This window comes from Alosa alosa, chromosome 8 (assembly GCF_017589495.1).
Source record: "Alosa alosa isolate M-15738 ecotype Scorff River chromosome 8, AALO_Geno_1.1, whole genome shotgun sequence".
Taxonomy (NCBI): Eukaryota; Metazoa; Chordata; class Actinopteri; order Clupeiformes; family Clupeidae; genus Alosa; species Alosa alosa.
In genome coordinates, this window is record NC_063196.1 from 29,889,625 (window position 1) to 29,912,273 (window position 22,649).

Genomic DNA, 22,649 nt, shown 5'->3' on the forward strand with positions numbered 1-22,649 from the left:
GATTATAATTTCTTATCATTTGATGGATGGATTATTTATGCATGATATATCTCACTGTCATGTGAACAGCGCTAGATGACAGGTGTCCATGCAAAAATCCCGTGTTGGGTCTATTTTTTTTCCAGCTGCAGCGCCTGTAAGTGAAATCATAGAGTGAAATGCGCGTTCACGCAATACCGGAAGCCACACTTGTCCCCTATGTAAATAAGACCGTGTGAAAACGAGCCTTAGCGGAACTCTCGATAGCGGAAGTGTTTCACCTACTTCAGCTGTTTCTGCACACTGACTGTTTTGGGCAGACCTTCTTCCTGTCTAACAGATCACACTGACGCTGCCATATGGAGAAAATGGAGCAGCGACTAGCAGAGTTCCGAGCCCGTAAAAAAGCGGAAACCGCAAAAAGAAAAATATATCAAACTCCAACTTTGTCATCGGAGAAAGAAGCCGTAACAGAGTTAACTCCAAACGAGAGGAGTGAAGAGAAGCCTCTTCCTCCAACGACGAAGAACACTAGTGCATCCGCCACGACGACAGAGTATTCTCGTGTAAGTGAAATAAAACTTCCTTACTTATGTCCTCATGTCAGTGATGAATCGTGATCCTAATGTGATTGTTATAGTGTCATTCAACAACAAACCACTGCCATGAACTCAAACCATGCCCGGGTAACGTTAACGCAGTCTTCTTTTCCTCAGATGGACCTCTGGTTGTTGGACAGCGCTCTCGGACGGTGGCTAGGTGTTGAACGTTTGGCTGTCACCAACCTGACTGTGCTTAAGGTGTTGTTGTGGCTGGTACTGCTCGGACTTTTCTCAGAGCTCGACTTCGGACTACCCTTCTTCCTGATTTCTCTTTTCTACTGGCTTTACGAGGGTCTGCGGGCGCCCACGGAGCGCCGACCCGGAGAACTCAGCGCCTACTCCGTTTTTAACCCAGACTGTCAGCCCCTGCTTGGCACTCTGACAGCAGAGCAGTTGGAAGGTGAGATGGGCTACAGGCCAGTGGTTAACAGATAATGAAAGCCCATCTTCATCATCACAGTAGAGACTGCTACTCTGCAACTTTATCCTGTCAACAGAGCCCAAGAGAAACGTGTTCACCGCACTAATACGGTTTATTTGCATCTCAGGATGATGTCCATTTGGATTTGTTGCAAGTCTTTTTGGATAACCTCTGACAGGCATTTTGGTCAGGCAGTTGCAAACAACCTCTTCCTTGAAATTGTCTGCATTGTTCTGCACTTTAATATTTTAACATTAGAGATCTGGTCCAATATATGGAAGGGTTTATATTTGGTATAATATGCTGTATTTTTGTATAAGATGCTGTAATCATACTCTTGAGGGCTGGAAAAATGTGGTAAAAGCCTTCTACAGCCTTGACTGATTTACTGGTCCTGATGTAACGCTGGGAAGTTGGGGTATGCTACATCCACTACTTGACCTACAAATACCTTGTGTGAAGTGTTGGGTGAACGGGAAATTCAACACTTTTCTTTCTACAAATGAAGGGCTGTCAGTATGACATCTGATAAACATTAATGTGGATTTGTGACAACTGCTACTAATTAAAAACAGACTGAAAATAAACCAGTCAAATTATTCATCTTTTATTCCAAAGGACTTTAATAAGATTACATTTTATAGATCAGAAGAGCTCTAGCAGGGTGCCCTGCTGAGTGTGCGTATTTATTTGATGTCGCAGAGCAGGGCCACTCCGCGCAGCATCCAGTGGTCTGGGGGCTGTGTGGTGCGCAGCACGACGCCAGTGATGTAGGTGAGGTCAGTGCGGCGGGGCTTCTTGTAGACGGGGCAGATGTAGAGTCTGGGGTCTTTGGGGGCAGTGGAGTTGATGGCAAACATGTGCACCACGGGCAGCGGTGTGAAGAGCACTTTGGGGGTGGCCTCGATCAGACGGCAGTTTCTGCGGTCCCAACCGGCGCCGTCAAGGAACAGGCCGTACACGTAGACACCCTCCTGTGATGAGGAGACCAAGCGAGAATTGAGGTATCAGAAAACATCAAAACTTTGTAGTGGTAAGAGGTGAGAGATGTTATGGTCTAGAGAGTATGAGAGATGTTGGTCAGTTCAGGGGTTGTTGGTACATACGGCAGGTGCAGAGGTGATCTCCTCCTTGGTCTGCTTCAACACCTCATTGTGCAGAGTAACAGTGTCCAATGCCCAGCCTTTGTGAGCACGGGTCACTTCCTGCCTCATGGCGGTCAGGAAACCTGTCGATAAGAGAGAGTAGTTACAGAGAAACCGTGAGGGAACATACCACAAAGTAAAGCCTCTTCCACACATTTAGCGTTGACAAGATTAGATGTTTAAGAGATTAGCTGTTTACAAAATTAGATGTTTTAAATTGATCAACATTCTGACAATGTCAGTGATGGATAATGAGATTTGCAACCTAATTTCACTGTGACATGACAAGAAATTTCATTGAGTAGGTGTGAAAGTGTGATTTAGCTGATTGCGTACCCTGGGGGTTGAAGAAGCCGGTCATCCAAAAGGTTTTGGGTCGCCCTTCAAACACCCAGCTGTGGAACTGGATGTTCCTCTCGAGCAGCTCTGTGAACCAGAAGCCCAGGGTAGACGAGTCCCAGGACAGCTTCTTCCACAGGTTGGGCACGCGGGCATCATACATGTTGTCCAGAGCATCTCTCAGGTTCTGAGAGAGAGAGAGAGAGAGAGAGAGAGAGAGAAACAGCAAACAGGGAGGTATAAAATATTAGAAGACCAAGGATCTAACAACAGCCTACACAGTCCCCAGTAAGGAGTAGAACAGTAAGGGCACATCTATGGGTTCAGATAAAGACTTGTAAGGTTCAGGTCTCTGTTCTGAAGAGGACCAGTTGGGTCATTCTATGAAACGGGTACCTTGTCCACCATAACATTTTCAAAATGTTCATCAAAAATAAACTTCTTTTCAATTTATCCACAGCATTTAAGACATAATCACCATCCACAAAAACATATTTGCGCACCTCAGGCATACATTTTCTTTTTTCACATTGAACTATAATAGATTGAAATATAATAAATGTGATAGGGTGGTGTGTGACGGGGTGGTACATTTCAAGATGAAATGGCTCTTAGTTATTCAATAACAGTCAAGTTATTGACTTAACATACATGCCTTCAATTATAAATGTCATTTGCTCAGCAATGATAGTGTTAAAACTGTAATGAAAAACCGTTACTCCTGTCTAATTTGTGTGACAGGGTGGTTGGATTAGGTTTGAGGAACCCCCTCATAGTAATGAAAAATAACATATAAACAATGTAAAAGAATGTCAGAATTGTTCTGCTTAGTTTCTTGGGTGCTCTACAGGCAGACATTACTAAAAAATTGTTTTTGTAACAGTAGACCCAGTTGTCACTCATGTCCAGCTTTTTATGTGATTTAAACTCATCTATACATTTAGCATTAGGAAAGGGTGTTAAAGAATACTGAAGTTTGGTATGTACATTACATTAGGTTGTCTACTATTGTGGTGCAAATGACTGATGTTTTCAACAGCTCTGACCTCGCTCATGATGATGGTTCCTTCGATGGCCAGCTTGAGGTCGTTTAGACTGGTGCGCACCACAGCGATGATCCTGTTCATTCGGTCCACCTCCTGACGCAGGAAGATGTTCATGGAATTCAAAGCGCCCATCTTTACCAGCCGTGCTTTCACCTGCACATAAACACACATATGAATTGACATACTCAAGGCATTCAAACCTAGTTCCAAAGCAGCAGCTATGTAACAAAGAGCTGTGCCCACCTCGTGGGGCACATAGTTGGGGGGCAGCTTCTCCAGCATGTCCTGTGCCAGCCGGTAGACGATGGACTCCCTGGTCTCCCCGGACCCTCCACCACTCTCCTTGGGCTGGATGTTGGTGATGGTGTCCAGCACCTCCGCAGAAGTGTTGGTCTGGTAACTGAAAATGTGTCAAAATCGACATTACTGACATGTGATGTACTGGTGAATTGCGCCAAATCGACATTACTGACATGTGATGTATTGGTGAATTGTGCCAAATCAACAGAATAACTGTGACAACACTGGCACAGTCCGGTTCCCATTTTAGTTTAAATATTGGGCTTACGAATACAGTTAGGGTTGTGCTTGATGTTAGACTGATGTTAGAGTAGGGTCAGTTGAGAGAGTCCTTACGTGATGTCAGCATTGGGGTGCAGCCCAAACACCTGGGGAGTGTCCACAGAGGGCAGCGTCTGGATGTACTCCATGTACTGCTCCAGGACCTTACACACAGGGATCTTATAACCCGTGTAGTAGGAGAAGGCCGGGTCAAACATCTTATCGGTGAACCACACCTGGCAAGGCAAATAGACCATTAAGACAGCTCTTGACCATCTGATGCAAACATAGTTCAAAATAACAATATGGGCCTTCATTTCAAAGGCGAGCAAAGTGCAATATCTGTCAACAGGCAAAGTTCTTGTGAGTTCTAGTGACAAATAAAACAGCATAGTACCCTTGCAAAGCAGTTGAGGAGCCTCTTGTCGTAGTCATCTGTGACTCTTCCTCCATACTGTACCTCTCCCAGCATGTAGCGGATTGTTACCCATGATACGCCCTGCAGAGTGAGGACAGGCCACAGGTAAGATAGTGTTGTTGGAGCCCCTTCAATTTCCCTGATACTGATATGCTTCAAACTCACCTTCTTGGGGCTGCATTCGTCCAGGTGGTTCTGCACAAACTGGACGCTGGCTGTGAAGTCAGCTGAGTTGAACTCGTAAGGAATGTTCCAACCCAGAGGCCCAAACTTACGCCGCTCCTATATGTCAGAGAGGAGACACGAGACAGATCAGTAATCCACAGCTATTGACTTATACGCAAGATCAAATATATGGACATAGTGTGTGGGGAGAGAGGGCCTCACCTGGACTACGGTGTGCAGGAAGGCCACACCATACAGCAGGGGCTTCCACATGGGCAGGTTGCTGACGTCCAGCTGGTCCTGAGAGATGCTCGCAAACGTGCGCTTCAGGCCGGCACGCACACCCTGGGGCGGGTCGTTGGTGAACTTGATGGAGGACTGAGAGACAAAGACAAGACAGTGTCAGAAGACCATAAACAGGTGCAAAACCATACAAAAAGTGAGGTGTAGGCTGGGGCAGTACCTGCAGCAGGGTGATGGAAAAGCGCACATGCGGCTCAGTGGTGATCCACACACGGAACGAGTCGTGCATGCTCTCTACAGTGGTCACGGTCTCCAGCAGCTCTTCCATGAACTCAAGCCCTAGATGGCAATTTTGCAACAACACCCAACCTCCCTACACCACACATTCATCAAACACACACACACACACACGCACACAGAAATGTTAACCTTCATTTGGTGGACACAGTAATGTGCAATCTAGGTCAGTGGTTTTTACACTTTTTGTTTGGCGACCCCCCAAAAAACATGAGCCAAGTCTTGCGCCCCCCTTCTCTCTAAATGGCGGAATTTGGTTTCGAAATGTTCCGAGATGGGCATTGGAAGCAGAGTCAGAAAATATCTTCTCTCATAGGTTGGCTATGTCAACACCAATGTCAATGGCAGCCTTTGACTAAAAATTGCAAATCATTTTGCGACCCCTCCAATATCTTTGCCGACCCCCAGTTTAAGAACCACTGATCTAGGTGTTTGAGTGTAGTCTATTACCTGTGCCATGGATGTCTGTATAAGTCTTCTAGCATGCACCTCCTGTCCCTGTCCCATTGATATGGCCCTGCATTCTATACACACAACAAATGGGCTGAATAACAGCAGCACTCATATCCACTGCTGGACAACACATCTGATCTCAGGCAAGCATGTTCTAATCTAAGTCCACAGGTTAGGGGTTAGTCTCCAATTATACACACAAGGCACACAAAACGCGACCCTACTCCATACGCTTACCCAGACGCAGTTTCTTGGCCAATGCCTCGATCTGATTGGTGGGGTCAGAACCCATGGACAGGAAGCAGATGAGAGGCGTGCGAGTGTCACTCTCCTCCCAAGTGGCCTCGAGGTTGAGGATGACGGGCTCAGCGAAGCGCATGCCCATGGAGTCACCCACATACTTCCTGGCTTGGGAGAGGGTGCGGTCTGGACACCAGGACCTAGCAACAAGTAGGTGGCACACTTCACAATGAGCCAATGCCATGTTTTACTTCAGGAGCTTTAGACCGGATAAAACGCTGGAGGAAATAATAGGGCAATTTTCAGCTATATAGTGTTAGAAAATGTTCATCCCAAAAAGGTCAGACTCATGTTTATCTTTAGTCTGATTAGTAGAGATGCCCCGTTTGCAATTTTCTGGGCCGATTTCTGCTTTTTCATAGAGTTTGATCTGCCGATACCGATTTTAGCCGATTCTGATTTCATTTTTTCTAACCACTTTACAGCACACAAAAAGATTTCTTTTCTACATTTTCTTTAATAGAACATTTTCACATAAAAATTTAATCAACTTTTCAATAATGGAATGGCTGTTCAAAAATTGAACAGGTGAACAGACAGATTCTTCTTCAAGTCTAACTTCAGCTGCAGTATCAAACTGTAATGCTTCCCAGTGTGTGACATTCACACACTACTAAATGTACCGTTATGGAACAACCATTTTCTTGTTCTCACATCCAATATCCAACTAAAAATACAAAAACAATTTTCATGATACATTTGAACATGCTGCCATGAAACATATTTTTATATGCATTAATGCATACGCAAACACAGGCTATGTGGTGAAAAACTTCTGCCAGTTAAAAGCGGGTGTAATCCAAATTCCGGTTAATGTGTCAATTAGAGAAACTTTCAGAGACAGCTCAGTATTCAGAGCATCAGTTTATCTCAAAAGCAACTTTAACTTTTGTTTGCCTTTCTAATATCATATTTTCACATTCACAATATCCACTTCCCAATCTGCTAGACTAGGGCTTTTCAACCAGTGGTCCGTGAGGACTTTGCTAGTGGTCCGTGACCATGGATTCAGTAATGTAGTTTCAATGTGGGAATCATTTTTTTTATTCAGTGATGGTCGTAGGGTTGCGTATTTAGTCAGAATGGTGGTCCCTGGTTCACAATCAGTTGAAAACCCCCTACTAGGTCTACTATGTCACTGCTTGTTGACATCTTATTATCATGTATGATCGCTAAACTTTGATTCTTTTTAATGTCACAATCAGTTAACTCCATTTAACTGCGCTTGTTGTTCAGCCGTGTGCACGCAATTGCAGCAGGCGTAGAGACGGGCGGTGATGAGCACTGTTTACGTAATGAATATGGCAAAGCACATAAAAAAATCACAAATGCATACATGCTAAAACAATCTAGCTCATCTTTTGTTTTGTGCAGGAGGCTCAATCACCTGATCAGCAGCAGCCTGTGGAAGACATCCAGAGAGTCATTGTATCCATCAGGAATCATCCCTTCCTCTGGGGAATCTAGATCAAACCACAACTTCCAGCCCTTCTCATTCCGCGACACCTGCAACAAACACAAACACAGTACCAGTTGATTATCTACAGAAGAGGTTCATCTAACACAGTGGTTCTCAAACTTTTTCTTTCATTCCCCACTTTGATCAAGGGGGCATTCTCGAGCCCCACCTGTCCGTCATCGCTCTAAGAAAGTGGTAGGTCAAGCTTAAAATTGTCAAATTTATTGAAATAATGACAAGTTCTAAATATATCCTCTTCAACAGAGTTAAAATCAGCTGGTGCTGCAGATATAATAATAAATAAATACATAACACACATATTTCTGTTTTCCAGCAACATATTAGGAAGCATAGGCCATTTTACAGCATTGTACATCAATGAAATACCAACATGCTGCATTAAATGGATCCATAATCCAGTCATACTGAGCAGTGCTGGTTGGGAAATATTTTTGAAATAAACTTTGCAGGGATGTGATGTAGGCCTACTGTTTAATACATGGGATCACAAGAGTGCCTCCCAATCAGGCGTTTCAGCCGATTTGGCTCCAGAAATCTCAAAGGCATAATACTGTCGCGATCGAGGTGCCTGTCCCATACTCAAGTTTTTTTGGTGAATGCAGTAATCTAATTTACTAGGTGAGGTAGGTGCTTGTCTTTGCCTTGTAACTGGACATTTAACTCAAATGTATCGCTTCGTCCAGAAATGTATATTAGTGAACGTGCTTGCAGATTCAAACATGCGCTCTTCCTTCAAGAAAAGGCGACTCGGGGCTCAAACACGCGCGACAGCACTTTACCTCGGGAAAGCCACCTTGCCTCGCTGTGAAACAGTACAGCCTTTTGGTCAGCTACCATCTCTTCGCAAAGTGCGGAGAATAGACACACTTTTAAGGGCCGGGTTTTGATGAAATTCACCACTCTCACAACAACGTTCAAAATCTCATGTAGGTCGGGACTATAAGCTGCCTTGACACGAGCGCTTCCCTGTGAATAACACAGTGCGTCCATTGCGCATCGGGTGCTACCTGGGCCCAGGCTACAGATAAACAAATACATAAAAAACTCCTGTTTTTCACGTCAGTTCGTGCCTCACCTGGCATGTCTCGCGACCCACAGTTTGAGAAACGCTGATCTAACAGAATGAACAGATCACCTAAATCAGGGGTCTCAAACTCAAATGAGCTGGGGGCCAATTCTGCCAACGTCATCTGATTGGAGAGCCGGCTATTTCTGAAAATGCAATGTTCTTTTTTTCAAATACCACACAAAACTGCAAACAGAAAGTGCAAGTGTTTTTATCTAGTTTTAGACACCTGTGCTAGCAACCTTAGCTTATAAATAAAATAATGATAGAATAAATATTAATACAAATTATAAAACAAATGAAAAGCATAAAAACAGGTATGTGTGTGTTTCACACCAAATAAAAATATTTTCCCCTCATAACTTTTTTAAACCTGGCAAACTATAGGCGTCAGGGTTAAGAAAGCAACACCATTGGATTTTTATATCAAAATTTCAAAAGGCCATGGCTTGAAAGTGGTCAGAGATAAAGTCCTACTGTAAATATAAAACAAAAGTTTATGAAGGGGGTAAATTTACCCATCTAATTTGCCACTGGATGGCAAGCACCTCAAATTATGCACCTTTCAGTAAATACTGGATGAACATATTTGAGCAGGTTTACTTTCCTTTTTTCATATTACCCACATAACAAATTAACAGGAAAACACCTACGATGTATACCAACACCTAAGATGTATATGGTTTCTAAACCACAAGGCCTGCAATAAAGTATTCTGGTCAAATCAGTTCCTATCGCGGGTAATCTGAGTACCCAGAAGTTTGCATCATATTGCGGGTGACTTTGTAGTTTAGAGCCCTATTTCTACTAGCCCTGCTGTCTGTACCACGTCCATTACGGACACTATCATCACGATTACCACTGCAACCTCCAAGCTATGTTGGGCAGAGGGTCGAAATAAGCATGGTATGCTCAGTGGACACCGTCGTATACACGCAGACGCACCTCCATTCAATAGACGATCGATCATAATCTCCAAAAGGATATTCTCCTTCAGATTTAAAATAGGTGAATAACATAGCCTACCTAAGACTTCATCACACGTAAACGTTTTTCAACATTTGGTGTAGGCCTATTTCTGCTTAATTTCCTGCATCGCTTCCGCGTCATTACAAATGCATGTCTTTGTGTTTCTCGTTAATACAAGTATTTCCTGAAAACTTTCTTGGCGATTTTTGGTTTGAATGAAGCTCTGGATGTCTAGCACATAGTGGAGCAGAGTACAAATGAGATTTGTCACCGTACTTGGAACTATCGTCTATTTTAATCAGTATCGTTGTTTGTCGCAATTAAAAAGTCTCAAGGGCCGGATTACATTATTATTTTTACATACGTCGCGGGCCGGAATTGGTCCGGACACGGGCCGGGTGTTTGAGACCCCTGACCTAAATCAATAGTTTGCTGTGCTATAATCAGTTACCACCTAACTCAATTATCTCTTGAATGCAATCAGAGTCTGTTAATATATATATAAATATATAAGAGTTGTGCAGGAATAGCCCTGAAGTAGTTGTGTGTGCAGTGTCCCTGACCTGGTTCATGATCTCGGTGAACTGAGGCAGCTTGCTGAGCTCCACCAGATTGAGCCAAGTCATGTCCAGAATCCAACGGAATGGTTTCGATGGACAGGCCTTCAGATCCAAGGCAGCTCCACCTGACACACACACACACACACACACACACACACACACACACACACACACACACACACACACACACACACACACACACACACTATTGAGTACTTGCTTCTGGAAAAATCCACAAGCTGTAAGCCTCCCTTGTGCCATGTATGGTACCTTTGATGAGTGTCTGGAACTCATTGTGAAAGAGGCAGCCTTTCTGTAGGTCTATCTTGAGTGCTAGCAACAGCGTGAAGATGAACTTGTGGTTCTCGTAGAGCCCGCGCACTGTGTAGCGGAACACCTCAAAGGTAAGGTACTCAATGATGTTTGAGATTCGTTTCTGAGTCAGAAGAGACTTCTCTGACCTGTGGTATAAAAGCAGCAATAGAGTCATTTGACCTTTAGAATTATAGTCCATGTAAGCTAATGAGAATCAGAAATCCAGACTGAAATCACACACAAAAAAGTGGAAGTTGGAATAGAATAAAATACATATAAAATAAGGTTCTCAAGGTAACTGAAGGGCTACTGTGTTAACCTGGCCATGGAGAGATCGAAGATCTTGAGGAACTGAGCAAGGGAGGTCTGGTACATGACGTTGACCATGCTCATCTCTGTGATGAGGAAGTAGAGGATGCTGCCACGGGACGCGGCAGGCCGGTACTCTTCCTGTGCCGTGTTGATCTTCACCTCCGTCTCCGCAGCGACGTGGAGTTTCTCACTCACTTCTGCTGCTGTCTGCTTGGTGACGCTCAAGATGCCAATCATGGACTCGTCATCCACCAGAGAACCTTACCATTAAGAGAGGCAAGAGATGTCAAAGTAGACACATTTCAGGAAGCCATTTAAAAAGGAATGCAGTGCACACAAACATAATTAATATAACACACATAATGGGGAGAGAGAAGAGTTCTGTAAGAGTACAAAGCTGAGTGGAGCTACCTTTTGTGCTACTTAGTTTGTACAGCAGGTTATCCTCAAGCTCCTTCATCTTCCTCTTGTTGGCTGTCACATCTTTCATGAGCTTCAACCTCTCTGCTTCTAGTTCCTTAAGATTCACAACAAACACATCAGATCATCACACACACACCACCACACATTCAACCACACACAAACACATCATGTTGAGCTATAAAGATGCTGTATCCCCATTCTAGCCATTCTAGGGCCTCTTGGAGTTGGAGATCTTACATATTTTTCGGTGAGGATGACACGACCCAGTAACTGGTTCTCCAAGCCCTTCATGGTGACGGTGAAGTCGATGATGGACGTCTTGGCACTGATCTCAGGGGTGTAGGCTGGGTTGGGCAGCTTGGTGGTGATGTACAGCTTGAAGCCACCCATGACGTCTGTCTCCTTGTCTCCTACTTTAACCTGGAGGGGAGAAGAGCTTAAGTCACTGAACATAAAAGACACACAAATGCTTCCCAAGATTAGATACATGTATTTGAGGGTGAATACTCAGTTAGGATTGAACACCCGGTAAAGGCTTATTTATAGTCAAGGTGTCGCTTTGCAAAATACCACGTAGTCATCAAATGGTTGAAACAACAATGGCATTGTCTCTGGATATAAACTATAGAACTACCCCAGTTCTATATTCTGTTGTGTGTTGCCATGTTGTGTATATGTGTTCACTTCCGTTTTGCAGAGAGATGCATTTGGAAATGTTAAAGAAAATATTTTCCAATACATTGGAAAATGTTAAAGAAAATAGGTGACAACTGGCGCAAAGTATGAAAACTACAGTGCCGCAACATGTGTCAACAACAATATTATTTTACCATAAATTAGTCTTAAGGTTAAGTTAGAGCACTGTGGTACATGATTTAAGGAGAGAGGAAGAGTTTCTGAGTCACCTTCAAAGTGGAGCCAGATTTGATGAAGTTCTTCTCCAGCACATTGTCCAGAGCAGGGTCCAGTTCCTCACGCACATCCTCTATGAGCAGTGGCTTGCCAAGGGACAAGCTGTCCTCCAGATGGGTACGGAATAACTTGTGGTTCAGAGACGTCACCTGAGGAGCAAAACTGTGTGAGTTGGGAGCCGATAATATTTATTCACATTAATCACATGGAGTATTAATATGATATGACAACTGATACTTGGTTTTGCAAGTTTTGAGTTGGCACACAGACACTATATGAGAGATCAAGAAGTCTTGTGGGCAGAGTACCTGCAGGTCATTGGCTTTCTCTTTCTGTTTGATCCAAGCCTTGCCTTGAGTCTGGGGGTCCACGAGCAAGGGGAATCTGGCAGCCTTTGTAACAATGATGCCATTCTGGACAGACAGGTCATCTCCTGGCAACCCCTGCAGATTCCACTCACTGATCTGAAGGGAAACAAAAAACAGAAACTCTAGGATGCATTCTGTGGGCCTTCATGGACTCCAACCTTATGCCAGGCTGGGCAGGAGGTGCATGAATAAGAATAATGAGCTCGTACTGTGGGCTGGTCCACCAGCATGGAGATCAGGTTGAGGTTCTCAGTGTAAGGAATCTTCCTCTTAACAAGCTCTCCCTTCCAGATGTCCTTGAGCAGTAAGTCGCGGAAGCTCTGGTTGAAGGGGCCGCAGTAAGACAGGAAGCCTGTGAGCTGTAGAACATCTCCCACCAACCTACACAAACACAAATGCAATTACTCATACACAGGGAGAGAGTCTCAGTGTTGTTGTTGTAGTAGTAATGCTGACCGCTACGGTTGAGACAAGTGCTCCAAAGTGCCCTATATTCTCAATAGCTCTGGGCTAGTGACAGAGAGGGAAGACCTGCCTGTTGATCTGTGATTTAAACTCTTTGCTCTGCTCTGTCCAGCGGATCCTCTCTCCACTCAGCCCATCGATCAGGGTGGAGGCCGCCTGCATCTTATTCCTGCACATGGCTGCACCTTCCACCAGGTCCTACAAAGGCATCAACAGCTCTTCTGCTCAGCTCTGTCTTGTCTATTCATTTAATAACTCCTACAAACATACCTTACTGCATTCATCCTTTAGTGATGGCTTTACTCTTAACAATGAAGTCCTCTAACTCTGGGACCTTAATACAGTCACTGAAACAGGAACAGTTTCTATGGAATGAAGACACTCTGACACATTCTGTGGCTACTGAATTGGAAATCTAAATAGTAGAGGGCCTAGTAAGTAAATCCTGCTTTGTGGAAAGTAAAGAAGGTGCCCAGGCTTGGAAGGCCACTTGGCCTTCAGTTGGGCATATTTGGTGGGGGGCACAAAGGCCACATGTCAGGGCACCAAGGCCAAAGTTAACTATACAGTAGGCTACATAAAAATGATCAAAGTTGTATTTAACCCAGCAGTAGACCTGCATCACTGTATGAAACATTAAAAAAAAATGAAACATGACATATTGCATTCTGTAAATCATCTGATTTTAATATCTAGGCTATATTTAATATTTATTTTCTATTTGGCCTGTTATGAAATCATGAATTGAACAATTTAAGCACAGCTCAGCTTTAAGAAACTCAAGTAGCCTACATGCATGCTTAGCATTTTGTGATCATTAAGGCTACTTTGGCTAAATAAAAATCGCTATTAGTCGGACGCAAAGCAGAATATTGAAATAAGTGAGCACCAAGGCCACAGTGGCCTGTTTTCATAGAGGGCATCACAGCTAACGCAAGGGGCAACACCGTGAAATTCCAACCCTGATAGTGCCTACCTGCTTCTCCTTCATAGCAGCATCAAATTTGGCCTGCACTTTGTCCAGCTCAGCCTGCTTCTCATCCAGCTGGGCCTGGGCTGCAGCCAACTCCGCATTGGCCACGGTCAGCCTGGACTCCTGGATCACCAGGTTAGCCTGTACACACGCACACACACACACGCACGCACGCACACACACGCGCATATAAAATACATCAGTGGCAGCTCTGTGGGACACACAAGTCCATGATCGTGAAAACGCCATGTCAAGAAAAAAAGTCCTTCCAGGTGGTCGGCTTTACCTTTAAGGGCAGGACCTCCTTGTTAATGCCAAAGAAGGTGGACATGGCCTTGGTCCAGGCCAGTAGACCGGCCACGTTACCGCAGACCTTCTTGGCATTCTCCAAGGTATAGTCTTCCATGTCAAAGTAGGGATTCAGCAGCTCCACCATCTCCTCGTTGATGGTGTCTTTGGGGAACTGCTGGAGCGAGGCCAAGAAACCACTGGCACTCATGAGCTGTCAAAGAAGGGACACGCTTAGACTGGATGCTCTCAATGTAAAGGAACATTTTTTTTAAGTATATTTTTTGGCTTTTTGCCTTTATTTGGACAGGGCAGGGAAGAGTGACAGGAAGCGAATGGGAGAGAGAAATGACCATTGGTGGAATTCAAACCCCAACCCCCATAGGCACTTGGACCCGAATGTGGTCCGGACATTGTTGCTTGCACCACAGTTCCCCTCATAATGTGCTTTTGATGACTTGGTTTCAGTGTAAATGAAAAGCCTCTTAGGCCCAAGTCATTGATTTACATGATAATAAAAAACATCAGTGTGTGTGTGTGTGTGTGTGTGTTTGTACCTTCAGAGCCTCCCCCCATGAGGGCTTATGGCACGGTCTGTCAGGGTCCATGGTGATGGTGTCCACCCTCTTCCGGAAAAGCAGTAGGCAACAGTCCATGATGCGCATAATAAGGTGGGGAGGCTTGGCCAGCTTTCTCACAGTGGCAATGTCTGCAGGTTTGATGGTCTGCACAAGAAAAATAGTATTTTAGTTTTTCCTGCGATTGTGTGATTTACCATATTTAACAGCTAATTCCATTAGCCCATTATTTTAGAATAGGCTATCATTACATAGAAAACGGTACCACAGACTGTACCAGACTAGTATACTTACTGATATGTTCTTTTTAGGGCTGTCAATCGATTAAAAAAAATAATCTAATTAATTACATACTCTGTGATTAATTAATCTAAATTAATCGCATATATAATTTTTGCTGTGAAAGTATTTTAAATATTTAAATTCAAATGAATCATTGAATAATCAGCATTTGTGACATTAAAGTTCAAAAACTCTTTTATTATTATTTTCACTGTTCAAATAATGGCCATAATAATCTTTGATATGACCTAATATGCTGAGGAAATAAATTCAATAGTGCTTCGGGAAGTTTTTTTTTTTCACATACAAGGCATTTCAGGCCACAGATATAACCTAGGGGACACAATAAAAATAAATGAACACTCCCCTCAATGTCAACACTTATTTCTTTGCATTGATGTGCTTAACTATAGAGTTGATGAACTCTCGTGATATGCAAATTCCTTGCTGCAGACATTGCAGAGGACTTTATTTTCAACACTTTATTTTATCAACACCATCAGGCCATTTTTTAAAAGTAAATGTTCCAATCAATGATCCAGGCAGCACATTTTCTTCTCTCTCCTTCATTTTACAGTCTAATTTTTACTGACTAGAATGGCTCGGGGTCAAAGGTCATACGGAATCGATTAATCTGCACTAATTTTTTTAATCAGTTATTTTTTCTCAAATTAATTAATCGAAATTAATCCGTTATTTTGACAGCCCTAGTTCTTTTAGACAAATTATGTGGATTTGCAATGCAAACTCGGGCTTACATTCAGGGCATTTTCAGCCTCCTCCAAGGCAGGCTTGGCAGCTGCCAGTTTGACCTCTGCAAACGCCTTTTCCTTCTTAATCCCCTCCACGATCTTCAGGGCCTTGTCCTTTACCATCTGCACCTCATTCTTCACCACAGAGGCTGCCTCGGCACTCACTGTCACCTCTGCCAACACCTACAAGCACCACACGTTTCCAGCAACACCGATTGATTGGTTGATTAATTGATTGATTTTATTTATGGAATTCAAAGGATAAACACTTATTTCAAACATGGTCCTGTCACTCTCAGTAATAAAACACAGTGGTATGCGTAGAATTATGATGCACTACAGTCGTATTTACTGTGTGGACTGAGCTATGAGAACTACCCAGGGGTCAAAGACCCTTTTACCTTGTCTGCCTTGACCGAGGCCACTGCTAGCTCTTTCTCTTTTACCACCAGGTCTTTAGATAGCTGTGCCACTGACTCACTGGCCTCCAGCAGTTTAGACAGACCTGCCAGGAAAAGACATGGTGAACAGTTTCAGAAATCTGATCTACTGTGATATCATAAACCTGATCAGGTTTATGATATCACAGTAGTACAGGTTTAGTCCAGAAATGTTCGATTGGTGCACAGGAGGCTGGGTTCTTACCGACATTCATGCGTTCGGCCAGAGTATTGATGTACGAGTGCTTTTCTGCATAGAGAGTCTTATACCCATTAACAAAGGACAGGTAGGATTTGGGTGTAACATGTGTCCTTCGTCGGAATCTGTGAAAAAAAAAATTGATCAACACAAGGGATTCATATTCCCATTCGGCTCATTGGTTCATTGGCTCTCCCCTGAAGTGACAGTGACAAATGTCTGTATTCTTCTGCACAGAAATAGAAAATACCTCTCAAAGTAGCTGTCGCAGGTGACGGACACCTTGTCGTGGTAAATGCCCATTGTCTTGACCACTGCGGCCTTGACCTCGGGGGAGCAGACCATGGGGAACTCGGCCATGAAATAGTGGGAGACGGCCACCAGGGCCTCGCTGGGCCACGGTGTAAACCAGTCCATGGTGCAGCCAGAGATGAGCCCAGGGAACTTCAGCGAGCGCCCGCGGAACTTCTCACCCACCTGGACGCACACCAAGGACCAAAAAGCGTCTTAATTCCCCCAAAGCTTCTCCAGGATATGCTGGCACGTCTTCAATATTTTCAGTGCCACATGAGACATGTATAGCCTATAACACTATGAACAAAATTTTTAGACTGTACTTTCTATTCTTTTTCATGTCTGGAAAACAGTAATTCATACTTTTAAGATCTGGCACAAGAACCCAGGAGATGGCTTTCACACTAAGAAGTGAAAGGCTTAGTGACATGGACAGCACAGTACAGGAGGATATTAGACTGTGTGTGAAATGTGTGGTGGGCAGGAGACAGACCGGGGAGAAGCACAGGACCACGTGGAGGTTCTTCCTGACTCTGGAGATGAAGTAGTCGTAGAGGTTGTCAAAGGTTGGCGGCTGCCTGGGCAGCTCCTTCTTCATCACAGAGATGAGGCTCTGCGTGATCTCGTCCAACTCGTCACGGGCAAAGAGATTGGACACCTGTAGTACGTGACACACATAACCTCACTTTGTAGAGGGAGCAAAAAAACTATGCTTACTGCAAACAAACAAAAACTAAATATATGACAACTCTGCGCTGACCTCTCCAGACGAGAGGACGTTGTTGAGGTACTCCAGGAAAGCCTCGTCCTTGATTTCGTTATCGGTGAAGATGAAGGTGATGCCTTTCCCCTCAGCACCTGCTGTTCTGTACAGCAACTTCAGGTCATCCATCAAATTGGTAGCATTGTAGGATCTAGAGGAACAGGAAACAGAAAATTACACGGATGAGACAGACATGTTATTTATACTACTTATTCTGCACTTTCGCAGTTTGACAGGTTCTGTATTTCACAAAACCTTTTTATTCCACCAAACCTTACACTCTTACTGAATAGTAAGTTTCTATTTGTTGAAAGGTAACTGACATTACATTTACATTCAGTTAACAGACACTGTTGTCCAAAGAGACTTACATACAGTATGTCTATAGTACAAGGGATTACATTGTCCCCGGAGCAACTCGGGGTTAAGTGCCTTGCCCAAGGGCACAACAGTGGAAGCCAGGAATTGAACCCACAATTTTCAGGCTGCTGCACGCTAGCCCAGCTCCTTAACCACTACACTACCATCGCCCCTTATGTCTGATCGAGGGGTGCTGTCCGAACCTGGTTAGAGTGATCTGGAAGATTCGGTAGCCAGCGATGAAGGAGGCCAGGCGAGTGAGACTCTGCTTTCCAGAGCCTCCAACTCCAACCAGTAGAGCACTGCCACAATCTGTCCTAATGATGCGCGAGATCTGCGGCCCAACACATACACCGTTAACAACTGACTTTTCTCTTTTGTCCGTCAAAAGTTTGTGTTTGTGTGAGTGAAACTTAAGGGTAAAAACTTGAGCCAAAACAGATGAGGGATGAGCTGAAGTTAGATGGCCTGACTAATATAGGAATGAGAGATGGATAGGAACTGAAGAGGAGTAGAGAGACATTGAGATTAGTGGAACCTTGATGATGTGAGTCATTGCATCGGTAAAGAACACCAGGTCAAGGCTGGTGCCTCGGACTGCCTCGTTATGCTGGCTCTGGTAGAACTGGAGCTTTTCAGACAGGAACTCAAAAGTTGGAACCTAAACAAAACACAAGAAAAAGTGCACATAGTAATGTATATCTAATATTTCGATGATTCTGTATTAGATCATGTCCCTGTTGGTGGGATGGAGGAACATTACTCTGTGTTGTTTACTGCAATGGCCGTACCAGCTCATAAATCTTTGGTGCGTCTAGACAGACGTCATCTCCCTCATCACCCGTGGGTTCAGGTGCATCTCGCAGGAAGTCCACAAAGTAAGGGTCAGGGTGGATCTCTGGCACCAGGCTGGCGTCCACGTGCTCCTGGATCACTTGTGTTATGGCCTTATCAAACCACACCTTGTCTTCATGGCACACAAACCTGCAGGCCAATGGAACAAAGAGTACACTGCAGAATAGTTTGCTGCAATCAGCTTCACATTTGAGTAATTATGGGGCAACAATATCACTTCTCTTCACAAGGGTGCAGCAATAAGCCAAAGGTTATAACAAGAGTGCAGCAATAAGCCAAAGGTTATAACAAGGTGGACATTTTGCTTTGGTAGCTTTGGCTATTGATACCCATAGTTTGTGGCAAGACTAGCTTGTAGTTGGTAGTTTAAATGAGAACTAACATGTTGATATAAATAAAGATTTGCTCCTTGTTAGGTTAATAATAGTTCCAGTTACAACGTAATATTTATGGAACGGATTATGTAACTGGAACGGATTCAATGTTATTGTCTTGTTCCAATGTTATTGACAAATGACAAAAAATTGGTTTCTTCTATAGAAACAAAGCCAACCTCCCTATGGAATGTAGGAAACAAGTTGTTGAAGCAGTTTTTATGTCAGTTCTAGACTATGGTGATGTGATTTATAGAAATGCTACTGCTTGCTCACTTAAAGCCCTGGACTCAGTCTACCACTCTGCCCTAAGGTACATTACTGTAGATGGCTATAGCACTCATCATTGTGTCCTCTATGGTAAAGTGGATTGGTCATCTTTGACTGAGAGGAGACATAATCATTGGTATCTCTTTATTTACAAAAGTATTGTTGGAAAATTACCAGGTTATATTTCAAACATGCTTGTTTGGAATTCTGGTCCCTATCAGACCAGATCAAATGACTGTTTGATGCTCAAGGTTCCTCGTATCCACACTGAGTTGGGAAAGTCGGCCTTTTGTTATGGTGCCCCTACTTCCTGGAATAATCTCCAATGTAACATAAAAATGAACTCTCTACTTTCCTATAATCAATTTAGATCTGTAATCACAAACCTTCCTATGTCAAGTTGTACCTGTTTTATGTAAATGTTATTTTATTATTGTTATTATTAATATTTTCTGTATTTTTATTTTCCCTTCCTCCTTTATAATGTTATGTAGGTTATCTTATTATTTTATTTTGTTTTATTTTCGACAATTTTATTACACTATATCTCTTGTTATTCCATTGTTACTGTGTAATCTCGGCTTCACTGAAAATGAGGACTACCCTCAATGAACCTCCGAGAATAAATAAAGATTGAATGAATGGAGCCATTACTTGAGAAGGTCTACAGGCAACAAGTACACTCCATCACTGCCTCACCTGTCTGCAATCACCCTTATGCATTCACACTTAAAGAGAGCCAGTAAAGTGGCGACGTCTTCACACTCCTCAGTCTTGATGTTGAGCATGCCCTGCCAGATTCGGGACAGGTCGCGCAGGTTGAAGAAGTAGTGAAACTTTGATGGGGTGGGCAACATTTTCACCTGAGGGGTCACAACACCGGGGGGTTACAGTCAGAACCATCTCTCAGTTTTACAATGTACAGTATACACGAACTGTACGAACCTTGCTAAGACTAAGTGGAGAAATTCTCTTCTGTTACCTTAGTCATCTGCCAGACAATCCTAGAGGCAGACACTAGAGAGGGGATCATATCTGTGACCTCTGGCTTGAAATTTCTGCATTCATGGAAGTATCCACAACCAATAATTCCTGAGGAGGAGATGCAGAGCGGAACACAATGAACCACAATGGAACTATTGTTATTTTGTACATGAATTTCTGTATTTTTAGACCACAGACTGGTGGGGTTTAATACCATGACATAACATAGTGTTTTGCTGATCCCTTCACAATACAATTTACAATGAGTTATTAAAAGCAGACTCTTTTAATGATGTTTTATGATAATATTGTGCTATGGTGTCCCACATTGTTTTTTTTTTATAAAACAAATATGTACCAAAGATCTTGTCAATAGAGCTGTTGGCAGGGAGTGTACAGTTGAAGACGCTGAACTGTCTCTTGAGTCGCTGGGGGATGTCGTTGCGGCCACCTCCAGGGTGGATCATGGCAGCCATAATTTGCACATCCACAATGGTGGTGAAGTCTCCAGGTTTGTCCAGGCTGTACATGCCCGTCATCTCCATCATCTGACGCACAATCTCATTGGTAATCTGGGCGGGAATGGCATAAATGTGTTAATTACAATCCTTTGAATTTACCCTTTTGCATCCAATCCAAATGGGTCTAAAGAGGGAGATCTACACTTGTAGTGTCTACTAGTACTAATGAAAGGTAATAATGGATTTGTTTAAAGAGTTTGTTTGAAAAAGTTTTAATGGTAAGAATGAGTATTATGGTTTGCATGCCCCATGGAGGGGATAAGAGTGTAGCTTTTGACACCTGATCTCCCCACTCGTTGACAACAGGCATGTTGATGTCATCCACAAAGACGGTCATCCTTCGACCACCGGGAGGGCCATACGTGCTGCCCATGCGCTTCTCAATGTAGCTCTCCACTGTGCGCTGCAGCCCAGCAAAGAAGATAGTCACAAACACACACATAGATAAACACACTCACACACTCTACCCACTCTCCCATCACTGACAGCCCCCCCCACCCACCAGCCAGCCAGGAACCTAGGAAACTAGGATCCTGTCTACCCTAACCCCCCCCGCCCCCCCAAGCCTGATATACTTGAAATTACTGCATACTGCATATCAATGTAAATATACAGGTCACACAAGCACAAGTTTAAACTTCATGTAACTGTTAAGACTATATAAATATACAACACAACTACCTCTATTTTTTTTATATATATGTCCTATATTTCTATTTTGATACATACATGTTCTATATTTCAGTCTTGCACTTTAATTTAATGTTTATTGTCTATGGCTATGTCTATAGTATGTCTATGTCTGTATTTAAAGCATGTCTATGTCTGCATGGGAAAGTAAGAAACGAAATTTCAATTCTTTGTATGACCAGTGCATGTAAAGAAATTGACAATAAAAGCCGACTTGACTTGACTTGACTTGACTTGAAATGTATATACTGATGTATATACTACCTGGAACATCACAGGCTCAGTGGCAGAGGAGAAGTTCATGGACTTGAACAGGTCAGTTTCTGGGTCATATTTCTTTGTGTAGCCTTTAATCATGACTGTCTTGGCAGTCCCTTGTTCACCAATGAGCAGAACAGCCTGTGTTGGGAAAGTGCACATTCCAACAGTTGACCTGTCTTGCATTCTTGCATGAGACATTTCATTTTTGGAATGTGCTAATAAAGGCTGGCTACCTTGTGTTGTTTTGCGATCGTTTCAATAAGGAAGTTGGTCCGTGTGTTGTCCACGTTGGGCACAAGGATAGAGGAGTAATCAGGGACGCAGTCCGTTGGGTAAACATATTCCACCACATATGACATCCAGTGATCCCACTCACCTGGAGCACAAAAAAGAGGGCTTTATCTCACATTGTCACCTCACACAACACAAATCCCTTCACTTGTACTTTCAGTTTAGCCTGGTGGGTTGAGGCCACCTAGGCTCTAACACAAGCTATTGAACCGATGCAACATGGCTGGTCGGACCGAGGCTGTGCTCACCATTCTGGTTGACCATGTACTCAAAGATGGTCTCTCCGGGCTTGGTGGGCGGCATGTCAATCTTACTGTCGTGCTTGCGCAGGAAGGCCTCCAGGCAGCTACGCCCGTCCAGCTCCAGCAGCGCACCCAGGCTCCACATCAGGCAGAAGACAAAGAGCCGGCCCAGGTGGCTGGAGCTCACCACACCGCCGGACTCCTTGGTGGGGATCAGGCCCTCCAGCAGATTCAGTGACTATACACACACACACACACACACACATATCACACATACGTTCACACACACACAAAAGTGCCCCCCCCCCCACACAGTACATACAGGAGGAAAGCACATGTTTCTATCCATACAAAAAAAGCACAGTAAACCCATAAATATGATTTCTACAATAC

General features: G+C 43.6%; 2 protein-coding genes across 2 annotated transcripts in view; one reads left to right on the forward strand and one right to left on the reverse strand.

The window, feature by feature from the left end:
• The first annotated feature begins 223 nt into the window (after positions 1 to 223).
• Positions 224 to 1,589, forward strand: saysd1 (SAYSVFN motif domain containing 1). Its single transcript, XM_048250762.1, has 2 exons — positions 224 to 545; positions 696 to 1,589. Exons 1-2 carry the CDS (start codon positions 339 to 341, stop codon positions 1,014 to 1,016), a joined length of 528 nt encoding a protein of 175 aa, XP_048106719.1. The 5' UTR covers positions 224 to 338; the 3' UTR covers positions 1,017 to 1,589.
• Positions 1,590 to 1,593: 4 nt separating this feature from the next.
• LOC125299476 (dynein axonemal heavy chain 8-like) overlaps positions 1,594 to 22,649 on the reverse strand; it is a 48,389-nt gene continuing 27,333 nt past the window's right edge. The window contains exons 53-93 of the mRNA XM_048250761.1: positions 22,263 to 22,494; positions 21,957 to 22,099; positions 21,727 to 21,861; positions 21,053 to 21,175; positions 20,610 to 20,823; positions 20,250 to 20,359; positions 19,967 to 20,130; positions 18,560 to 18,752; positions 18,307 to 18,429; positions 17,972 to 18,102; positions 17,406 to 17,559; positions 17,139 to 17,303; positions 16,602 to 16,828; positions 16,358 to 16,476; positions 16,114 to 16,217; positions 15,719 to 15,895; positions 14,658 to 14,825; positions 14,099 to 14,314; positions 13,816 to 13,953; positions 12,910 to 13,037; positions 12,584 to 12,755; positions 12,315 to 12,470; positions 12,000 to 12,155; positions 11,332 to 11,514; positions 11,083 to 11,188; positions 10,679 to 10,931; positions 10,315 to 10,505; positions 10,048 to 10,169; positions 7,357 to 7,475; positions 5,907 to 6,109; positions 5,667 to 5,740; positions 5,140 to 5,292; positions 4,899 to 5,054; positions 4,677 to 4,793; positions 4,491 to 4,592; positions 4,169 to 4,329; positions 3,776 to 3,932; positions 3,533 to 3,685; positions 2,484 to 2,673; positions 2,109 to 2,230; positions 1,594 to 1,976 (exon numbers count right to left, since the gene is read on the reverse strand). Coding sequence (XP_048106718.1) covers positions 1,689 to 1,976; positions 2,109 to 2,230; positions 2,484 to 2,673; positions 3,533 to 3,685; positions 3,776 to 3,932; positions 4,169 to 4,329; positions 4,491 to 4,592; positions 4,677 to 4,793; positions 4,899 to 5,054; positions 5,140 to 5,292; positions 5,667 to 5,740; positions 5,907 to 6,109; positions 7,357 to 7,475; positions 10,048 to 10,169; positions 10,315 to 10,505; positions 10,679 to 10,931; positions 11,083 to 11,188; positions 11,332 to 11,514; positions 12,000 to 12,155; positions 12,315 to 12,470; positions 12,584 to 12,755; positions 12,910 to 13,037; positions 13,816 to 13,953; positions 14,099 to 14,314; positions 14,658 to 14,825; positions 15,719 to 15,895; positions 16,114 to 16,217; positions 16,358 to 16,476; positions 16,602 to 16,828; positions 17,139 to 17,303; positions 17,406 to 17,559; positions 17,972 to 18,102; positions 18,307 to 18,429; positions 18,560 to 18,752; positions 19,967 to 20,130; positions 20,250 to 20,359; positions 20,610 to 20,823; positions 21,053 to 21,175; positions 21,727 to 21,861; positions 21,957 to 22,099; positions 22,263 to 22,494 — 6,498 coding nt within the window. The 3' untranslated portion in view covers positions 1,594 to 1,688. The remainder of the gene's footprint in view (positions 1,977 to 2,108; positions 2,231 to 2,483; positions 2,674 to 3,532; positions 3,686 to 3,775; positions 3,933 to 4,168; positions 4,330 to 4,490; positions 4,593 to 4,676; positions 4,794 to 4,898; positions 5,055 to 5,139; positions 5,293 to 5,666; positions 5,741 to 5,906; positions 6,110 to 7,356; positions 7,476 to 10,047; positions 10,170 to 10,314; positions 10,506 to 10,678; positions 10,932 to 11,082; positions 11,189 to 11,331; positions 11,515 to 11,999; positions 12,156 to 12,314; positions 12,471 to 12,583; positions 12,756 to 12,909; positions 13,038 to 13,815; positions 13,954 to 14,098; positions 14,315 to 14,657; positions 14,826 to 15,718; positions 15,896 to 16,113; positions 16,218 to 16,357; positions 16,477 to 16,601; positions 16,829 to 17,138; positions 17,304 to 17,405; positions 17,560 to 17,971; positions 18,103 to 18,306; positions 18,430 to 18,559; positions 18,753 to 19,966; positions 20,131 to 20,249; positions 20,360 to 20,609; positions 20,824 to 21,052; positions 21,176 to 21,726; positions 21,862 to 21,956; positions 22,100 to 22,262; positions 22,495 to 22,649) is intronic.

Coding starts and splice junctions, on each gene's coding strand:
- saysd1 (XM_048250762.1), top strand. CDS start 339: ATGGAGAAAATGGAGCAGCGACTAGCAGAGTTCCGAGCCCGTAAAAAA. Junction 546..695: donor CGACGACAGAGTATTCTCGT/GTAAGTGAAATA, acceptor TCTTTTCCTCAG/ATGGACCTCTGGTTGTTGGA.